Consider the following 23055-nt stretch of genomic DNA (forward strand, 5'->3'; position numbering starts at 1 on the left):
AGTACACCCATAACATGATACATCCACCACTATGCTTGAAAATATGGAGAGTGATATTCAGTAATGTGTTTTATTGGATTTGCCCCAAACACAACACTTTGTATTCAGGACAGACAGTAAATTGCTTTTGTTGCAAACATGATGAATGTTTTGGAATATTTTATTCTCTACAGGCTTCATTCTTTTCAATTAGGTTAGTATTGTGGAGTAACTGCAATATTGTTCCATCCTGTTTTAAAGTCACCATTGGCCTCATGGTGAAATCCCAGAGGGTTACCTTCCTGTCTGGCAACTGAGTTAGGTAGGACGCCTGTATCTCGGTAGTGACTGGGTGTATTGATACACCATCCAAAGTGTAATTAATAACTTCACCATGCTCAAAGGGATATTCAATGTCTGCTTCTTTTTTTTACCCATTTACAAATAGGTGCCCTTCTTTGCGAAGCCTTGGAAAAGATCCCTGGTCTTTGTGAATGACTCTGTGGTTGAAATGCACTGCTCGACTCAGGGACATTATAGATCATTGTATGTGTAGTATAGAGAGATGAGGTAGTCATTCAAAAATAGTGCTAAACGCTATTATGGCACACAGAGTGAGTCCATGCAATTTCTTATGTGACTTGTTAAGCACATGTTTACTTCTGACCACATGTTTACTTCTGACCACATGTTTACTTCTGACCACATGTTTACTTCTGACCACATGTTTACTTCTGACCACATGTTTACTTCTGACCACATGTTTACTTCTGACCACATGTTTACTTGCCATAACAAAGGGGTTGAATATTTATTGAATCAAGGCAGTTCAGCTTTTCATTTTAAGTTGATAAGATTTTCTAAAAAACATAATTCCACTTTGACGTGATGAATTATTGTGTGTAGGCCACTGCCAAAAAAGTCTAAATGCAGGCTGTTACACAACAAAATGGGAAGCAAGTTAGCAGGTGTGAATACTTCCTGAAAGTACTATATGCAGGGTAACATAAATACTATTACTATTACTAATACTAATATAAATATAAATACTAAGTCGAATCTGAATATTTTCTAGGCTAATAGATTTATTTAACAGTTTCAAATGAGCATATGGAGTTGAATTTGAACAGAGTATACATTACTTACTGTTTTAATTTAACACAAATGTGCAAATTTACATGTGTTTTTAGTCTTACCTAAGATACATTGTTGTCTGGTTTACACCGAGTTTCATTTCAACACTTATAAGAGGCCTCTTTCACTCCAACACAATTAGTAACAGGAGATGGAAGGTGTGTATTACAGTTCAATTATTCAAGGATATTAGCTCGCCTTTTGCATATGGTATTATCGGTATAGCTGCTGAAGCGTGCAAGGGCTAGTATTTCAGTTTTAATTTCTGAAATAGAGAACATGATATCACATGCAGAAGTCAGTGTGTTATATACAGTGCATTCAGAAAGTATTCAGACCCCTTTACTTTTTTTCACATTTTCTTACATTACAACTTTATTCTAAAATGTATTAAATCATTTTCCCCCTCATCAATTTACACACAATACCACATAATGACAAAGCAAAAACAGGTTTAGAGGTTTTTGCAAATGTATTAAAATAAAAAACTGAAATATCACATTTAGATAAGTATTCAGAACCTTTACTCAGTACTTGGTTGAAGCACTTCTTGTGTCTTCTTGGGTGTGACTCTACAAGCTTGGCACACCTGTATTTGGAGAGTTTCTCCCATTCATCTCCGCAGATCCTCTCAAGCTCTGTCAGGTTGGATGGAGAGCATTGCTGAACAGCTATGTGAACCTTCGCCCCAGTCTGAGGTCCTGAGAACTCTGGAGTAGGTTTTCATCAAGGATCTCCCTCGATTCTCGCCTTGATTCTGACTAGTCTCCCAGTCCCTGCCACTAAAAAACATCTCCACAGCATGAGGCTGCCACCACCATGCTTCATCGTAGGGAGAGTGCCAGGTTTCCGCCAGACGTAACACTAGACATTCAGGCCAAAGAGTTCAACATTGTTTTCATCAGACCAGATAATATTTCTCATGGTCTGAAAGTCTTTAGGTGCCTTTTGGCAAGTTGCTTCCGTCTGGCCACTCTACCATAAAGGCCAGATTGCTGGAGCGCTTCAGAGATGGTTGTCCTTCTGGAAGGTTCTCCCATTTCCACAGAGGAACTCTAGAGCTTTGTCAGAGTGACCATCTGGGCTCTCGAGTGGCGCAGCGGTCCAAGGCACTGCAGTGCAAGAGGGGTCACTGCAGTCCCTGGTTTGAATCCAGGCTGCATCACATCCGGCCGTGACTGGAAGTCCCATAGGGTGGTGCACAATTGGCCCAGCGTCGTCCGGGTTTGGCCGGGGTAGGCAGTCATTGTAAATACGAATTTGTTCATAACTGACTTGCCTATTTAAATAAAGGTAAAATAAAAAAATCTGGTTCTTGGTCACCTCTCTGACCAAGGTCCTTCTCCCCTGATTGCTCAGTTTGGCCCGGCGGCCAGCTCTAGGAAGAGTCTTGGTGGTTCCAAACGTCTTCCATTTAAGAATGATGGAGGCCACTGTGTTCTTGGGGACCTTCAATGCGGCAGACATTTTTTGGTGCCCTTCCCCTGATCTGTGTCTCAACACAATCCTGTCTCGGAGCTCTATGGACAATTCCTTCGACCTCATAGCTTGGTTTTTGCTCTGACATGCATTGTCAACTGTGGGACCTTATATATATCCTGTCCAAATCATTGGAATTTACCATAAGTGGACTCCAATCAAGTTGTTGAAACATCTCATGGATGATCAATGAAAACAGCATGCAGCTCAATTTCGAGTCTCATAGCAAAATGTCTGAATGCTTATTTTTTTATTCTAAAAAGCTGTTTGGTGGTGTATTGTCTATAGATTGCTGAGGAAAAACATTTATTTAATAAATTGTAGAATAAGGCTGTAACGTAACAAAATGTGGAAAAAGTCAAGTGGTCTGCACTGTAATCTGAACACCTGAGATTCTCTGGAGACAGTTACGTCATGTCTGAGAGAAAAGGAAATAGCTTTTTTCAAATGGTACCACAATTGCTAACAATCTCCTGACTCCTTATCTATTGAACACTTTCCAGTCACTTTCAGTTGCTGAAATCTTATCTGAGATATGAAGATACACTTTCATAACAAATACCTGTGTTATTTCCCATCATTCCTCACATTTTTTTTAGGTGCTGTTTTAACCTACAAAACAAATAGAATACATATATGTATTAGGTGACCCTTACATTTTGTGAATGATAGTGATTTTTCAAGAAAAGTAATAACTAAAATATTAAAATATAACTTTCTAAGCCAAATACACTTTAAGTGATAGTTCACCCAAATTAGAAATGACATATTGGTTTCCTTTCCCTGTCAGCAGTCTATGGACAAAGTATAACAGCAGGTTGGCATTTAATGTCAGGAATCTTGTCCTGCAGGCAGCTCTGCAGAATGGTCACTAGCACAGCGACAAAGTCATACAATCTGATTTTAAACCTAACCCTAACCTTAACCACACTGCTAACCCTAATGTCTAACCTTATATTTTGTTTTCATGAATTTTTATGATATAACCAATTTTGACCAATTTTGAGCAGCTTGCCCATATAGTGAAAAATTGCTCAGTTCTTTCTTCAGGGCAAGATTCATGACAATAAATGTCAACCTGCTTTTGCTTTGAATGTTTTGTAAGCATATTGGTTTCCTTACTCATTCCACAGTCCTGTGTAGATTGTCAGACAAGCGTGATTGACTCTAAGAGCATTGCTTATAGAAGCGACACAGTATGTGCAGTCAATATGGGGTTTCAGGTTTTGAAGTTCAGTGTTCCACAGTTGGCACTTTTAAGGTTAAGATATCTGACAACCTTTGGGGACAAGAAAAGTGCGATTGAAATGTAAAGGTAATTTCCGATTGAGACGACATGTAGCGTTTATCGTGAATGCAGTCTCCGTGAACGCAGGAACATTAAATGAAATGTATATCGCTCTTCAGCGCAGATCTTCAGCGCTGCATACTGAATCTAGCCCTCAGCATTTTGTGAACGTAATAAATATCTTCAGCTCCCAAGATAAATGCATGCAGTCACTTCTTCAAACATGATAATGATGTGTGTGACACTCATACATTCAGGATTCCATACATTCAGGATTCCATACATTCAGGATTCCATACATTCAGGATTCCATACATTCAGGATTCCATACATTCAGGATTCCATACATTCAGGATTCCATACATTCAGGTTTCCATACATTCAGGATTCCATACATTCAGGATTCCATACATTCAGGATTCCATACATTCAGGATTCCATACATTCAGGATTCCATACATTCAGGATTCCATACATTCAGGATTCCATACATTCAGGATTCCATACATTCAGGATTCCATACATTCAGGATTCCATACATTCAGGATTCCATACATTCAGGATTCCATACATTCAGGTTTCCATACATTCAGGATTCCATACATTCAGGATTCCATACATTCAGGATTCCATACATTCAGGATTCCATACATTCAGGTTTCATACCTTGATTCAGAATTCAAAAGCAGCAAAAGAACATTGTGAAGATACTGATGGGTGCACCCTTCCCTTTATTTCACAGTACTTTGTCTGAAAGCAGGTAACATAGTATTAAGAAATGAAATAAAAACACTTTATTGTGCTCTTGTTTGTTTCTGGTGTACTTAAACAACAGCTTTTCACTGTTTTTTTCCACCGGTTTCCCAACAATTCTAACTTTTATGAGCCACAGAAGTGCTACAATATGCAATATAAAAACATGTAGCTTACTTGCTAATTTATCTATAAATCTGACAGCTCTTGGAATCTATTGAAATGCATTTAGAAAAATTACATCAAATAAGGACTTGTCAACAATATCAACACTGAAAGAAAAATAAAGAAAATTACAGTCGCACACATATCCCAGAAATTTAAGGCGGTTGAAATTAGAACTCAGACAGCCAAGTTACCTCTTGTATCCACTCAAAAATAGTGTATAGATAATGTACAAATCCAGCGGCAGAAGTTTAGTTCAGGCATTCATGGGATATTATTTCATAGTTAACCTAGGCATGTCGATATACCTCTGATAGGTGACTTCTAATTTACAAAAGTGCCATAACAGCCACACAGTATAGGAAAATATCCTTCAACAAGAGCTTTCAGTGAAACCAACAACTTTGCTGTTTTTTTTACTTTGTTGGCCGAGATAAATATAAAATATGATAAGTTATGGGAAATGTATGAATTGAAAAAACAAGTAGAGACAAAGGAAACTCAAGATTATGGTTGTAAATAGCAAACAATTGCTCTGAAATCAAATTAAAAAGCTGCCACATACAGATGTCATCATCTATATTGTACATTCATCCATCGGGCTATAAGGACAGATATTCCAGTAGAGAATGTGAACTGCATTCGCAGCATTCTGCCTAAACAACAGGTGGGAAACTAAAGTTGCCTTCTGTGGAAAATATTGGTAATATAAAGGTGAACGGTCAATTACACTTTCAACAAAAGTAACTCTTAAAATGTTTTGGCTCTTTGAAACACAGTAGAACATATTCAAATTAAATGCATATGGAACCTGATTTACTATGTTCACACATATCTAAGACCAGTGTTTCCCAACCCCCACCTGTACATATTTTTGTTGTAGCTCCAGACAACCACACGTGATTCTACTTATCAACTAATCGTCAAGCACTTGACCAAGTTGAATCAGGGGTTTTTGTGCTTGGGCTACAACTCAAATGTGTGCTGTTGGGGGTACTTGAGGACCGGAGTTGGGAAACACTTTCTTAGACCATGCAGAAAGAAAATGTAAACTCTTCAGCTTTTTCTACTTTGGTTCTAAAGATATGACTAATGGCTTACGATGCCGATGCCTAAGACAGACCATCAGCATCAGAATAATACAATGAACTGTTTTATGTAGGATATTACATTTAGAAAACTCCAGCCTTTTAATATTGTGCCGTTTGTTTAGTGGCCTCTAAAATGTATTATGTGAAAGTGCTGCAAATAGGGGAAGGGAAAGTTAAGTGGTCTGGGTAAGATAATACCAATTATCTGACCAGTGTAATGTTTATCAGTTAGGACACGGAAATCATTAGAAAACAAATAACGAGCTGTCTTTGAAATCCATGGGCTAAACCTGAATCAAACATCATTTTTTAAAATCTTATTAACAGAAAACATTGCAGATATAGAAACTGTATCAGTACATAGTTCCATTGTAGAATTAAATATATGTGAGGAGAAAAAATGTTCTTTTTCGTATGATTGTTCAGTAGTTCTTGAAGAAAAAATATTGAGGTTTCAGTAGACATGTTTTTCAATATTTGTTACAGTATTTTCTCAAAGTACACAACAGCAAATCCACTGTCACAGGACTTGGCCATGCGATACCCAAATACCTATAATCCATTGCAACATATAATATGTATATTCTTAATTTGCAATATGTTTTCTTCTTGAAACGTTAGATTACAGTTTATTCCCATAAATTCCATACACAATGTGACAAATTTAAGATGGTCATTTCCAAGAAGGTCATTCCCAAGGTTATTTTCCTATTTTACTCACAGTCAAAATATGTTGCTATATATACGTTTAAGTAGTTGATCGTATCCATCCAATCAATAGTGAGTTTCACATATAAGGTTTCTGTGTCATTTCTAAAAGTTGTGGTCCAGTAGAAAATACTTGGAGAGATTAAGATTTCTGTTGAGCAGATACACCTTTCCAGTAGTCTAAAATGTCATGCAGGTCCTCATCCTTGGCAAACTGCACTTTTTTACGTAGCGCATGCCCTGCAGCCATGTACTCGTCCTCGTCTTTGTGCCGTTTGCCGCGGAGTTTGAAGCGCTCCCAGATAGTGTGATGTGGTTTGCAGTAGTACTCAGGACTGGAGGAGTAGCTGAGGTTATGGTACTGAGGTGAGAGCGGAGAGTACGCCATGTCTCTGGGACGGGGCCGAGTTAGGGGCTCCAGGATGGAGGGCTTGTGGCTTCCGGGCCCTTCCAGCTCCTCGATCTGCAGCTGGTGGCTGTCGGGATAGGAGTGCCGGTGCTCATTGTACTGCCTGATCTTCTCCGCCTCTGCCCTAAGGATGGCAGCGGCTGGCGTTACAGTGAGGATGGTCTCACCCGTTGGCGAGGTCTTCTCTATGTACTTGGACTCTGAGCGGTAAGGCCTTGGGCTCCGCATTGGACCTCCAGTGGCAGTGCTGGGCCGCTTTGGCGGGACATCCGAGGTGTGGTGCCTCTGTAACGAGTGGTGGTAGCTGTCCTTATACACCGGGGACAGGAAGCTCGACTTGCTCTGCGGCTGCTCTGATATCAGGACCAGCTGGGGCTCCTGGGTGGACACAGCTCCTGATTTCACCCCTTGAAAAGATGTGGATTCTGACTTCAGAGCATCGATGCAGTTGTTAATGATCTGATTGACCTTATCCACTTCTTTTGCAATGGTTGAAATCTCGGCCACTGACCCTTGGCTGTTCCCAGGCATGGACATCCCAGGCATGGACATCTCACACTCTCTGCGTTCATGGTGGTCCCCGGTTCCTCGCACCTCTATGTAACTTCCCTTGGCCATTTTAGGCGTGTCATCTCTTATCTCCTGCAGTTTGTACTGCTCCATTTCACTACCAGATGGTAGGTATGGCATGCGGGACATACTCTCCCCACCCATCATTTGCTTCTGTGACATCCTGGAAATGGTTCCCCCTTCGAGCTCTTGTCCATATTTTAGTTCAATTATACTTTTCTTTAGGCTGCCTGCCTTTTTGTGCTTTTCATCTTGCTGACGTTTTTTACGCAAGCAATAGTAGACCACCCCTAGGACAATCACCATACTAAAGAGACAACCTAGGATGGTCATAATGTAGTGGGTAGCTGTTGCATGGTTTTGCGATCTCTCTTTCCCATTCCAGGGTCCTGTGGAGACTGCCAGACAAGTGTGATTGAATCTAAGATTATTCTTTATAGAAGCGACACAGTACGTGTATTCAGTATGGGGTTTCAGGTTTTTAAGTTCAATGTCCTCATTCTGAATTTTGAGGTTTTGAATATCAGTGAAAAAACTGTTATTGTAGAGAACCAGGCTGTACATCTTCTTGAAGGGATGGGGGATCTGAACAGTGATGGTGGCGCTTGTTTTAGAGACTTGCTTGAGCTTCATACTGGGTTTTATATCCACATTAATCACCGTTGGGTTGATACTCATACTCTCATCTGGCTCAGTTCCGGAGGGACAGTCCTCCAGCCCACAGGGAGTGTAGTCTGGTGGGAGTGTGGTGGTCTCAGGAGGCACAGGTATGTATGGCGTCACATAGTCGTCTGTACACACAGTGGAGAGCATATGGAGGGCATTCCGAAAAGTCGGGTTGTTAGGGTTCTGGCTGAGCAGACTGTAGCCAGAGACACCTGATGGGGAGTCACAGACCATCCGTTCATTTGTCCTGTTGGGGAATGCAGAGAGCCACTTCACAAAGCCAAGTAGTTCACAGGAACAGTTGAAAGGGTTGGTGTAAAGCTCACAGGTAGTCAGTTTAGTCAGGCTGGTAAACGTGGTCCCATCTAGTTGCTGGATACGGTTCATGGAGAGGTCGATGTTTTCCAGGCTATAGCACTCCAAAAAGGCATTGGGTGTCACAGTCTCAATCAGATTGGCCTGGAGGTAGAGGTACTGCAGCTTGCCCAAACCCCTGAGGATGCCCTCAGTAAGGTTACGGAGTTTGTTGAAGCCTAACTGAAGGACCTGTAAGTTGAACTGGGCAGAAAAGGCCCCGTCATCTATGTAGTTGATCTCATTCTTGGTCAGGTTTAGGTAGGTCAGGTTGGCGAAGCGGCTGAGGGCAGAGAAATGGATACTTTTGATCTTGTTTTCATTGAGCCGAAGGTCCACAATGGTGCTGTTGATATGCGTGGGGATTGCCTCGTATGGAGGCTGGTTTTGGCTGCAGATGGCCAGCCACACAAAACCCTTCTCGCCTTCGATGAGCCAGCAGTCCCCATTGACTCTGCCTATATGGGTCAAATATACTATGGCCACAGACCAGAAAAAGGCACTCATTACCATAGCTCCACCGCAGGCCATTGGTGCTCCTCTTGATGTCATGGGCAGTGCCCAAAAGCTCTAAGACGGGAACACCACTGTGGTTTCTAAAGATGCTGAACTGAACTCTTTGTAATCTAGCTGGACTTTCAAGTGTTCTCCTCCGCGAGGACAATCAATATATTGGCCTTGTGTCCAGGGAAGGATAATTCGGTCCCAATGTTCCAGCCATTTACAAAAAGGTGTTGGGCATGTGCATTTAGACCAGCATCCATCCAATGACTTTAGCCTGGAATGAAGTTCGAGAGATGGTTCGCTGAGATTCAGTATTTCACCACCTCAGATTGTCTTGTGCTTATTTCCCCAGGGATAACATCGTTGATCGGTCTCATCCTATTGTTTCTTCCTCTGTCTTTCTTGCTGTGTCACATTCATGGGCTCAGAGGAACTCCCTGTGAAGAAAAGAGAAGCAGGCACACGTTAGGGGAATCAATAACTGCTTGAATGTGAGGTTTTCAATTTGAATATAACCACATTTACACCACAAAATGTAAAAAGTATATATTATTTTGGCCAGAAATATTCAGAATACATGACATGCTGCACAAGTAGAATTATATTTCTCCTCTATAGACCATGTGTAGCAGTCAAACAACATGGTACACAATCTGTATTTTATATTCTACATCCTGTTAATCCGTCATGTATACTGCACATATCAAATCAAATCCAAGTGTATTTGTCACGTGCGCCGAATACAACAGGTGTAGTAGACCTTACACAGTGAGTAAAAATAGCAAATATAATTTTAAAGGCAAAATAGGATTCATGTGTATGCTTCCTCTTTCATCGCCATCCAATTATTTCGTACACAATTTCAGAGGTGCTTTGCGTTCCCTGTGGCATATTGCTATTAAAGGAAACCTTTGGCCAATTACCACTTGACAGGTCGGGGAAAGCAGGGTCCCTATTCTCACATCATTAACCTGTGGACTGTCAAACACAACTGAGTCCAACTAATGTTTAGATGCAGCATGGAATTCATTAATTACTCTGCACCATACTGAAATGTTCCTTTGAAATGGTCTTCTCGAGAATCTTATAGAACCGAAAACTCGAGAACCTTATAGAACCTTACAGAAATAGAACTGAATGTCTTTCAGTGTCATGGATGTATCTCTTAAACATCTTACGGTAACTACTGCGGATACAAACCGTGAACCAAAAATAGCAAACTGTTCATGTCACACCCTGACCATAGTTTGCTTTGTATGTTTCTATGTTTTGTTTGGTCAGGGTGTGATCTGAGTGTGCATTCTATGTTGTGTGTCTAGTTTGTCTGTTTCTGTGTTTGGCCTGATATGGTTCTCAATTAGAGGCAGGTGTTAGTCATTGTCTCTGATTGGGAACCATATTTAGGTAGCCTGTTTGATGTTGGGGTTTGTGGGTGATTGTTCCTGTCTCTGTGTTTGCACCAGATAGGGCCGTTTTGGTTTTCCCACATTTCTTGTTTTGTTAGTTTGTTCATGTATAGGTTCTTTATTAAAGAACCATGAATAATAACCACGCTGCGTTTTGGTCCGCCTCTCCTTCAACTCAAGAAAACCGTTACAGTTCATTGTCAATTTAACCCTGTCAGACAGCTCCCCTGGAAAATTGCAGTGTTCCATTGGGTCTGGTTAAATCATTTGACCCAATCAATTTGATCAAAAAAAGACACAGCACACAGACAGTCCAAACAGCCCAAGGTTTCCGAACAAAGTTGATAGCTGCAGGAGGAAACCTTGGAGCCTATAGATCCTGTTTTTATGGAGAGGTATTAATGAATTATTAGTCATAAACAGCAGGTAACCTCAGCATGGGAGGTGCTGAGAGGAAGGAAAGTGAAATGTTTAAGTATGTGAGTCATTCTCGTAATAGTCTTTGGTATTAACTTGCACCACAGTCGACCAGCACAGCCGTGGTCATAATCAGCAGCAGTGGCCAGCAAGGAACACGTCTTCAGCGGGAAACACACACGGCCAGCGAGGAACACGGAGACACTTCGTCTTCCTGGAAAAATACTTTTGTGTTTGGACTATGAATTGCATACACTAGTTCCATTCGAAGAACTACCATATAACTTTGATATTCCCACCATACATATTTCATTGTGCTGAATTTTTTCAACGATGTGATTAGCACGTGCAGTAGCCTATTACGATATTGATTTATATGTTATGACTGCATGCCAAATATAAAAGTATTTGTTCTGCTTTTTGAGAATAAGAACTGAGGCTGCAAAATGCTTATGGAGGAATGAAAAAGGATTTACTGCATGCCAGACATTTCTGAGTGAAAGGGGAAACATTTCATCTGCATTCACTAATGTGTAGTCAATACATCTTGCTGACCCAAGGGCTACAGTATACTTCATTGTCAGTGGCACCTAGTATTGCTTTTTATCCAAACCTGAGCCACTTAACTAGCTTTCTAATCAGATTGGACTCAAGTCAGATATTAATTTTTCATTGTTAAAATTCAATATGATGGCAAACACAGCCACAGAAGAAACGCTCACCACCAAGGCAGGGGTCTCGGCTCAGAGCGATGAATTACAGGTTCTCTTCTCCGGTCCACTTAAAGCAGCCCAAACATCTCAGAGGGAGATATATGGTTAGACCTCACAGAGATGTTTAAGGCTGCTGTACAGAACAACACCCGGTACCTCGTCTGCCATGCTTACTGCTGTCACACTTGAATATTTCTAAGAACAATGAGAATCAAGAAGACAAGCAACCTCCAACCTGCAAAGACAGAGAGGGATTTGTGTATATTCATAATTTAACAAAGCCAATGAGAGATGTTTCAATTATGAAAATCATGTTTATGAGGAGAATTCATTTCTTTTTCATATTATACACATTATTCATATTAAGACCTGGAAGGATTCCTACTGTAGATAACGTTTTTTTGTTTTTTTTAAAGAAAGCAAATCAAATTTTTATCCAATCGAATACAATATATTAGAAATGCAAGTCACTGTTCAAGAAATGGTACTTGTGGACTTCCCTTAAGTAACGTCAAATGTTCAACTCTTCTAGATCCGGTGACTGTGTTATTAGAGCCATTAATTCATTGCGAATGGTGTGGGAGTGACTGACCATGAAAGTGGGCTGTAAACTCAAGTGATGGATAGGTTAATCATAGAGGACAGCAGTTGAATACTTTAAACCCAGAGGTATGTGGTGTGCGCCCTCATCACTGGCCTCTCTTAGCCCTCTGATGCAGCTGCTGACACAGGCCAGGAAGTGGATGTGTTGCCTTGTGGGAGGCCACAGAGGGTGAGAAGAAAGGTGTCCCTAGGTGGTAGAGGACACGGGCCTTTACATAAAGGGGATAATCATGTTGCTACAACAGGATAATTGTGACAGTTTAGTGCAGAGGGAATACACCTCAAATTGGAACCGTGGACGTAAGGTCATTCCAGCAGTCTGTTGACCTTTCGTGTGGTCTGCCCACCGCGCTCCAATTAGGCCTAAACAAATGTTGTGTTGCCATCTAGCATTGCTATCATAAATGAGGAAGTGAGCATATGTTTTCAGGAAGTCAAAATAACGAACAGCCATACCATGATCTCTAGGGCACAATGCTGAACTGTTCATATTCAAAAACAAAACTGTCCGCAATCCACGAACTAACGGACAATATGAATACAATTTCCATTGTTTAGTATCCTCTTAGCACACAGTGTACATGATGCTGGCTTGATTCTAATGGGAATCACTGATAATAGAGGAAGTATGTCCATTGTTCAACATAAACCTATTCAGGACTACACTGGTCAGCATGTTTGCACATAAGTGCTGATTGGGACAGAAACAGGGCTGTTGAGGCTAAGATTCATCACTATGTAGTACTGACACAGTCATCAGTCAGTGGAAACCTTCCAGTGTTTTCATCTTCTCAATATGCTCTACCTTGAAAAGAACATTTATTATGTCCGTGCAATGATTAATTATACGCTTAGCACCTTTCATTCAAATCACTGCTGTAACTGAGTCAAGCTATGCATTTTCCATTTTGATTGAGATGTTTAAGCCTAATTGAAACACAAGAGTGGAGCCATTTGTAGCGCTGCCTTGTGTTGGGGGGGGGGGGGTGAGCATACTGTGGCTATTGATGAGTTCTGACAGTAAATGTGTACAATTGGATCGGAGGGAGCAGTGCTGAAGTAACCTACTGAGGGACTGTTTGTTTTGCTTGGATTTGTATGAGTCCCGAGGGAGAGATTACACACAAATCTAAAGCCCAGCTTTGTCTACTCGTGCCTGTGTTATGTGGGAATCGTAAACCCGATACATTTGAATACTAAATAAGGACGCACACTGTAATACAGCACAGTAGCAAACTGGGTTGTCTCCCCTTCTCATATTTCTACCCCCATTTTGGGTATGCGTTTTGTGGGGGACTTCGAAGCAGTGTTATAATAATTGACTTTGTTTCCATTGAGCTTGGGGATGGCTTGAGGCAGTAATATGCTGTGAGCTGCTCAACATAAAATGATCAGGTGGATGTTTGGGTTTGACAGGTTTCTATAAGGCTGCTGTATGACATGGTCACCAGAGGAGGCTGGTATGAGGAGCTATAGGAGGATGGGCTTTTTGTAAAGACTGGAATGGAATAAATCAAATCAAATCAAAGTGTATTTGTCATGTGCGCCGAATACGAAAGGTATAGACCTTACAGTGAAATGCTTACTTACAGGCCCTAACCAACAGTGCGTATTCGGTGAACAATAGATAAGTAAAGAAATAAAAACAACAGTAAAAAGACAATGAAAAATAACAGTAGCGAGGCTATCTATATACAGTAGTGGAACTGTATCAAACACAATAAACATGTGGAAACCGTTCCATTGACTCAATTCAATGGAACGTCCTCCTATAGCTCCTCCCACCAGGCTCCACTGATGGCCACACTTTATGTGGAGCTCTCTTTTAATGTCAGTCCGTTGAAACTGGAGGATTTTGTTCACACTGAAGAGGACTGTGCCCGTTGGCTGAAAAATGCATGTGGCCCAGATTTGAATCAAAAGCACATTAAGACAACATTTTTTGAGAACATGGATGGCATCTGCCCAAAGTATTTAAGTGACATTTAGTTTAGTATACCTATTTCCCACTATATCATGGGCATGGTAAAGTGGGTGGAGTCACTCTGTCAGCTGCTAACCTAGACATAGAACCAGGAAGTACATTGTGCACCTCCACGCACTGTGTGGGACGCTCTGCAAGGAAAAGCCAAAAGGCTACCACTACAAAAAACACCTACCACAAAAGTGCATTTACCAAGGGGCATTCAAATATAATTACTTTTAAACCCTCTGAAATAAAGAAGGTTCCCGTTTGGAAAGCCAAACCAAATGTTCCATGAAATGAATATGAAAAGTATGGCTCTGGGAAATATCTGGCGAGGCTAAACTTTTTAAAGAGAAAATTGTCTCCTATCATTGTCCCCTCCATTCTCTGACCTTTATCGTAAATACCGGCTGGCAGTGTCTGAGAGCCGTTCTGACCCGTCCTCAGCTCTCTCTTAGCAGGGTGTTGTTGCGGGACCCCTTTAGGTGTTACACGGAAGTTGACGTTAAACCTGAAAAGACTTCCTCTCATTAATAATGCATAGAGGGGTTTGTTTGTCCACTGTGACTCACTCCAGTGGGCTCCGCATCAATTCCGCCACCGCTACTGCGGTCCACAGCATAAATTACAACCCTGCTAGTTCGCCTCGTTAGAGTCACCCGCTGTTGCATATGAATGTTAGTGATTTAGTCAACTACCTTTTGCATAAACAAACCTCTCATCATACATTCAGGTTTAGTGTCTCCGAGTGCTTTAATGCCACCCTGGTGCCTATATGCTTAACCAACAAATACTGCAGTGCTCACTAATAAAAAGAGCTTGGAGATGGTGGGAAAAGAACAGCCAACGTTGGAATCCATGTGTATGCATTAGTTTCACCTAAATCAAATCAAATGTTATTAGTTGTCACATACACGTGTTTAGCAGATGTTATTGCGGGTGTAGCGAAATGCTTGTAAAACGTGTCACATACTAACAATGAGCTTAAGGCAGTTAGGGCAGCATGGCATGTTCATCCTCAGAACAGCCTATTGGTCTATTTGCAGCCCTGGAATCTTTCCCCATTGGCAGCAATCTCTATGGTCCAGTGGTAGTGTAGCCTTGAGGGCAGTAGGCCAGAACACCCAGGGCATCAGAGCCAAGCTCCTCTCCCAGTGGACACCCAGGCAGCCCAGGCAGCCATTCCCCAGTCTACTTGTTCCCATTGGGGCCCTGCTGCATACAGATTAATGATGGATTTTCTTGTCATCCCCTATGAACAACTAATGACTCCCTGATTCAATGGTCCTACATTAAGTTGTTGTAAATTCCCACTGTTTTGCTCGCTCAGGGCACTTTCATACACTTACGTAGCCACACTTTTTTGCATTGAATATGTTATTGATGGATTTTATTTGAGAGAGATACTGTATTCTCCATTAGCAGTCAGCGTTGAGGAAAGATGCTTATTTCAAATTATGTTTAACTCAGAGTGTAGATGCTATTTGATCTTTGTTGTAAGTAGTTGCCTTCAAAGTGCCTACAATTAACATATTGGGGCAATACATAGACCCAATGTTTACCATATGACAACTGACATAACACCGTGTAACTGTGAGGCCAACTAGCGTTACTGTTTGATGTTAGGGGGCAGACAAGGGTGCTTCGGAAGCTGAGAGCTCATGTTACCTTGAAGGGGAAGCCTTTCAATGCACTGAATTCAAGTCTGTGATTGTGAGACAGGCTTCTACTCTCATATGCCGAGCCTCTGGGGTTCACTCCTCCGCAGCGGCGAGCCTGGGCTTCAAGGCAAAGACATGACAGAATCTCCCATAAGCCTTGTGGATGAAACAGATACAGTAACAAGTGCAACTGTCTCCCAATGAGGTATATTGTATGTAAAGCTGTCATACTGTATCCTCTCTCTCTCTGTCTCTGTCTCTCCTTCTCTCTTGCTCTCTCGGAGGAAAACACACATTTGCAAATTGTATTAGACAGCCTGTATTGGTCAGAAGGGCACGGCGAGACTGGATTCTCAGTTTAATCTGGTCATATCTGTACTGCTATATATAGTCATGTTATCTCCCTCTCATGTCTATGTGTCCAAGGCCTCACCCCCCCCCGTCTCTGCTGTTCGTCTTTATATCTTGCTCCGTCTTTCTCTTTCGGATGGTGACGGTGCCTCAATCCCCTGAGACCGTCCTCATCCCTCCCAATGACTGCCCTTTATTTGATGTCATTGAAAATGCATGCGCATCTTGCTGGGAAAGAATGAAAAAGGTAAAGATGGGCGACCAGAAGTGGAGAATCAATTGAGCTGAAATGGAACTGCTTCTCTTGGGGGAGAAAAATATTGTGCTCACTGAGGTACTGAATTGCTTTGGAGAGAAAGGGAGGAGGTGGATGCATGCTTCAGCTATATCCAAGGATATTAAAGTCATGCATTAATTACTAAAAGGAATATTGCCTGGAATTGAATGGAATGTTCTCCCTAGCCCCCAATCCTGTTTGTTTGGAAATGTGCTTGCTTCCTTTGTGGCATCAATGGCATACTTTGTGGACATGCCAGGCCTCTTCAGAAAAAGGGCTTCGTACAGGAGCACAAACAGCTGCAAGGCACTGCACACTAATGAGTTTATATCTAACTTTACTTCCCTTGATAAGTGAGGGGTATTGTGCCGCATCTCTGTGGTTTGAATTGTTTTTCAGACAAAGCCCTTTTCTTTCCCCATGATAATTGGAATCGCCTCATATCAATTCAGCCAGGAAAAGCTTTCACAATGGTATTTATCTCGATGGAGGAGAATGAATGTCACCGCAGTGATCAAAAACGTGACGAGAAGGAATAAAGGAAATACGTAACGATAAAGTTGTGAATGTGGAGATGCACACAATTTCCAGGTTCGTGCTCTCAATGTGCTCTTCAGACGTTCTTTGAAACCACTCGAAATGCAGTACTCATGACCTTCTACAGCAGAGGCAGAAAAGGACGTGTAGCAAAAGCTATACCCGTTTTCTTAATGTTTTGCTAGATTGCTTTTCAGTGTTGTCACATACGGTATATCCTGTGGTGGTGTTGGGGGATGGTGGTTGTGGTGGAATGACACGCTTGCACTATGTATGGACAGTGCACTACAAACCAGCCAACAACTTCAGCACGATGGACAGCAGCAAGGGAAAAAAAGGTCAACCAATGCATAAAGACGTAGGATCTTCATTTGAGTCCGTTTTCTACAGCAGGAACATAATCCTGCAGTAACAGGAAATGTGGATTATTATGTGGATTATAATTCATCTATATTTTTGTAGGGGTTGATACATTTTCCGTAAGGGAAAAATCAAGTCTGAAAAATCAAAGTGGCAATTACAATCTTCAGAAGCCTTTTTAGACCTCAAATATACGACACGTTTAGCATTTTCTGCATTGCAGGAACCTTCCCCTGCAACTGGATGATCAAATTAATATCTTGCATCTGTATGAAGTGCTGGAAGAAGGAAGTAAGGCTGCGCTTACACAGGCAGCCCAATGCTGATTTTTTGGCCCAATTGTTGGCAAAGAGCTGATCTGATTGGTCAAAAGACCAATTAGTAGAAAAAGATCATAATTGTGCTGGATGTGTAAACACAGCCTTACACAACTCTTCCCCACAGGGGGAATCCTAAAGAGCAACATTTATCCTTTCGTCAGGATGAACTGTAAGATATATAAATGTTGACCATTTGTGCGAAATCTATTTCCAATGCATATCTACTGGGAGAGCACTTTTTAAGTTGCTGAAAACAGCTCCACTTGCACACCCAAATGAGGGTGAAACTGTGCTCGCCCTTTTGCATGCCTGTTTCCATCTCCCCCAGCTAATTACTCGAAATAGCCAATTAGCCACATATATTAGCATTTCATACATCCACCTCCGTCATAAATCTAGCTTAAGTGTAGTGTATTTGGTCATTTTGAAGGTAGAACATTTGCTTAAATAGTGAATGATTGGGCTAATTAAGCTCTTTGAGGGCCAAGGGTTGAGGCCAACTATGTAAGTCCAGACCTCGAGAATTAGAATTTGACACAAATGTTCTATTCTACAACAGACTATTTGGTATTCCTGACAGTGTGATGCTTTGTAAAACTTGAAATGACTTACTGCTCTGGCATCTCTTGTAAATTCCCAATGCCACACTCAATTGTTCTTCAGTGGATCGAGTCCTTCAACAGGCTGATGACCTAGTACGATTCTCACCTTTCCGGGGAGCAAGAAATCTCATTACAAAGCACAAACTCCATTCCGGATGGCCCTTTAAAAAAAGATGATACGCCATGGAGAATGGCTTGGAATAACAGTGTGCACTGATGGAAACAGTAGCCTTAATGGAGAGAGCTTTTAGAGCTAAAGTCATATCCAAAGTGGAGTTATTGGGAACTGCGGTATGAACGCACTTCGGACAGTTTGCTCAGTTGGTACGATGAGCAAACAAATAAAATATCATGGTCTGAAACTGTAGATCTAATATGCAAAACCTTCCTTTAACAACATTCATTGATTTGCTACATAAACAAACAAAAGAGTTATGGATTTGTCCCAACAATAATTGTGCATTATGCCACAGACTTGTATTGAGTAAACTTGTAGACAATTCAATTATACTAAGGCCTATTACAAACTGACAAACCAACTGAGGTATTGTCAGAATTGTCAGAACCAACAGCAGTAGAACGAATCCAATGAGAAAACAATTAGGTTGTAGACAGCCTGTATTTGTCATAAGAACAAGGAGAGCACAACCAACACTTACAGTTTAATTTAATTCCGTTCATGTAAGAGTAAGATACAACTTGGGATAATACCTGCAGGTTTTATTGCAATTTTCCAGACCATCAACTCAGCACTTACGTCTCTGGTCTTTGAGCTCACCAGCTGCCGGTGGGCAGGAGGATGTATGCCGACACCTCTTCTACTGCTGACTCAAGACATGGCAGACTAAACTGGGATCTACTGTACAGTCTTACCTGGATAGTTCACCCAAATTAGGAAATGACACATTGGTTTTCTTACGCTGTAAGCAGTCTTTGGACAAGGTTTGGCAGCAACCCATGCTTTGGTTTAGTTTACCTGGCACTCTTTCCAACGTTTTAGCATTTGTGGCACAAATCCCATTCAAGTCATGGTACTGATATTAGCATTTTTTTTGCACATTGTATTCAAATTATCTATGTGACTTTGTTGAGCTTCACAGTCAATTTCAGTACTTTCGGGTGATTCGGACATGATGCGTGGAAAATGCTAATATCGGTACCATAACTTGAATGGGTTTTGAGCCAAAAATGCTAAAAGGTTAGCATTTAAAAATGGTACAAGGGAAATAAAACCAAAGCATGGATTACTGTCATACCTTGTCCATAGACTGCTTACAGGGTAAGAAAACCAATGTGTCATTTTGTATTTTAAGTGAACTATCCCTTTAAGTGTGACGCTAGACGGAGCACATATTGTAAAGCCTGAGTGTTTGTATTGATATGTTCCATTTGCCTGCTGCTCAGTCCTGCTGCTGTTGTCAGTACATACTGTATATAGGGTCTGTCTGTGAGGTAAAATCAGGGCATAAAGTTAAACGTCTGCTAACTATGCGTGTACAGGAACAACGGCACTAATTCCCTCTTCTTGTCAATTACTTTGCTCTGCCAAAGCAGCTTTCTACCCCACCAATTAACCTTCTGAAACCGAGTGGAGTTCCTCAATCAAATTATGCTGTGGGAGAGAACCAGGGTTCTGAGTGACAGCGAACCCTGCCTCAGCACTCTCATTAAGAGGATATGAGCAGAATGATTCACTGTCTCCTCCTTTTTCTCCACTCAAGTCCATCAAATTACACATTAACCTTCTTTTTTTTTATCCGTCCAGGAACCTGTGAGGTTACATGGCGTGTTTAGGGACAGAACACTGACACTGTGTGATATCCAGCTCGGCCAAAAACAAATGTCAGAGTGGCCAAAAACAGATTGGTGGGAGACAGAGAACACCTGGGGGCCTGAGCTTAAAGGTCATGAACAGTCAAAATCCTGTTTTTCATGAAATTGGATGATATTTGAGGGAAACGAGATCAAAATATGATGACCAACGTATGAAAAATGACTGTTGCTTCTACATTGACAAAGTTTGATCGTAAAGTTACTGGCCCCCTCCCCCATGTCCAAAACTTTGAATCATTATTAAGGGGACAAGGTGACATCACCTTAACTCTCATTTTAATACACCAATGGTAACGCGATATTCTCTTACCTAGTTGAAATTATGTGCCGGCTTGTAACCGACATCGGTGTGTTTGCAGAGGGGCGTGGTTTAAATAGCTTGACCAAGGTGTCAGCAAATATAATTCAGAGTTTACCCTATTCATCTACGGCAAAGATATATGTTTCACCTGTCATCTGTATCGGGTGTTAGCTAGTTACTGGCTAACTAAGTCTTCAGCCAACACGGAACAGAAAAGAGCGGGGGTTGTCGTTCAAAACTCAGACGCAGTTGTCAAGTCAACATGTCTGTCAGTGTTGCTCTGAACGGCTTCAAAAGAAACATGCCAAATGGGAGATGAATAAAAATCTCTCTACATATATCATTGATGCAATTTCAATGTTGTTTGAGTTGCTTTGTGTATCACCAAATTAGCTTGAGATGATCTCACTGCAACACTGCTCACTGCATCCAAGTTTCTTGACATAGGAGTTTCAAAGAGCTGTCAGTCAAGGTGGGCTCATGAATATAAGCCCTCCGCCCACTCAGCCTGTCTTTTCAAACTTCCTGGTAGTTAGCCATGAGTACTTTTCAGAATGTCTGTTCAGGACCTTTAGCCTAGCGAAGAGATTCTCACTGTCGAAATCCCAACAGCACCTGGAACCACTACAGCAGAGTACACTGTACGTCTGTGACACTGTGACTCACCTGTCCAAGGACCAAGTACCTACATCAACATAACATTGCAGAATGTGGGGGGAAGCTATTTCACAGCCAACACGTAGGGCTTATTTCAGAGGTGTATTTGTTGTTTCCTTGAATCATTCCTCTGCCAGATTCTTACGCACACAGTCTGTAGTCCTTGTGCCAATCATTTTACATTATCAGCACTCAGTGGAGTTACTGTATATAATGTACATATTAAGTTGTGGTATTTTAGCTATTGATTAATACATGGAATGTTGGGAGATAAGGAAGGTACTTTGGCAATCTATCGTTGAGGATTTGTACACATGTTAAAAAAAACTATACATAATGTTCAAGGCAAAAGCACTGTTGGTTTGTGAAAAAATATAAACATTTTTTTTATATGAATACACCAGCAAATTGCTCTTCTTTATCTTTTTAAATACTAATCACAATTCCCTGACAGAATATTTCATGCTGCATGTCTTATGATAATGGCTTTGTGTGGTTGTTTACGTTTTATATGTACTTCAATAATGGAACTGCATTCTGGACTCGTAGGCTAATTGTTGCAAGTCACTATTCAGCTTTACAAGCTCCAGCGAACCAGGGACCTGCATTACACATATCAACCCCCAAATGCTCTCCCACTCTGTGGTGACAAGGAACTATGCCAACAATAGACATGGCACATCTGATTCACTCTGACCTTGGCAGCCCTCAGAGGTCACCGTTCCTCTCCAATACATCCCCCATAAAGAAACTCAGCCTGCCTGATAATAGTGCTGTGGCAGCTGTACCATGAACTCATATTGTCCTGCAGCCGCCACCATGATGTGCAATGCATCGTTATTAAAAGTTGGCTTGGGAGTTAAGACGTGGAACATAGAAGCATTAGCATAAGACTACGGGTAGTATATATATATGCCATTTAGCAGACGCTTTTATCCAAAGCGACTTACAGTCATGTGTGCATACATTCTACGTATGGGTGGTCCCGGGAATCGAACCCACTACCCTGGCGTTACAAGTGCCATGCTCTACCAACTGAGCTACAGAAGGACCGTAGTAGTGAGCCTTCATGTGTATTTCTTTGTTTTGCTTTAGTTTCATACAGTATTCTGCAGTGCTCGTATTTTCTACTTTGTGTATATTTCAACTTCTCTTAAATAATTATCTGAGCATATCCTTTCAGCTTGTAATAGGACTCCTCACTACTTGGCGATGCAGATTCAGTAGAGTTGAAGATGGAAATACCAGTAGTGGTTACTGAATATACTGTATCCTCCGACTTAGCAACAGATAAGGAAATACAATCTACTTAGTCATTGTGCTACGGTACTGTAGTCATTTCAGTACAAGAAGCATGTTCAGAATAATCTATGTTTGTGACTGTGCATGATAGGCTACATCTCCTTGTCACTATGGAGATACTGTACAATATCTCTAACCTCCATTCCAAAACATAGAAGATATGAGTAGCAGATGATAGCAGCTAGCAACGGAATGAAGGAAAGCTTCAGGATTGGATGAGATAGTAAGGAATGGAATCAATCATTGAGAGGCACAGTGGCAGCAAGGACATTGGGCTTGTCAGACTATTCCACTGGCCACATTTGATCTATACAGAAAGCCTCAGACTCTTGGCTGGAGAAAGCGATGGAAATGGGAAGGTTGGATGCAAAATGGAGACATTGAAAGCTGTCTAGTGAGATGGCTATGTTGGGGAATGAAATTGTTTTTGTCTTTTGAAATGAATGAATTTGACATGGTATATATTCCAGAGAGGACAATGTGGAAGGGATTTTTTTTTTAGTTAAGGTTAAGCTATACTGAACTGACAGGGTAGGATGTCTGGCATACAGTATCACAAAAAATGAAAAGTAAAGTTATACTCTGAGAGGGGAGGTAGGCAAGAACATGCAGGTAGCAAGGATATTATCTCAGTTAAGGTGGGAGTGAT

The 23055-nt window shown here is 41.3% G+C and overlaps 1 protein-coding gene across 2 annotated transcripts in view; it reads right to left on the minus strand.

The window, feature by feature from the left end:
• Nucleotides 1-4659: 4659 nt before the first annotated feature.
• Nucleotides 4660-23055, minus strand: part of LOC118365296 (protein ELFN1-like) — an 89525-nt gene continuing 71129 nt past the window's right edge. For both annotated transcript variants that reach the window (XM_035747395.2, XM_035747396.2), the window contains exon 3: nt 4660-9537. In XM_035747395.2, the coding sequence (XP_035603288.2) occupies nt 6740-9148 (2409 nt within the window). In that variant the 5' untranslated portion in view covers nt 9149-9537 and the 3' untranslated portion in view covers nt 4660-6739. The remainder of the gene's footprint in view (nt 9538-23055) is intronic.

The sequence above is a fragment of the Oncorhynchus keta genome, chromosome 5 (genome assembly GCF_023373465.1).
Source record: "Oncorhynchus keta strain PuntledgeMale-10-30-2019 chromosome 5, Oket_V2, whole genome shotgun sequence".
Lineage (NCBI taxonomy): Eukaryota > Metazoa > Chordata > Actinopteri > Salmoniformes > Salmonidae > Oncorhynchus > Oncorhynchus keta.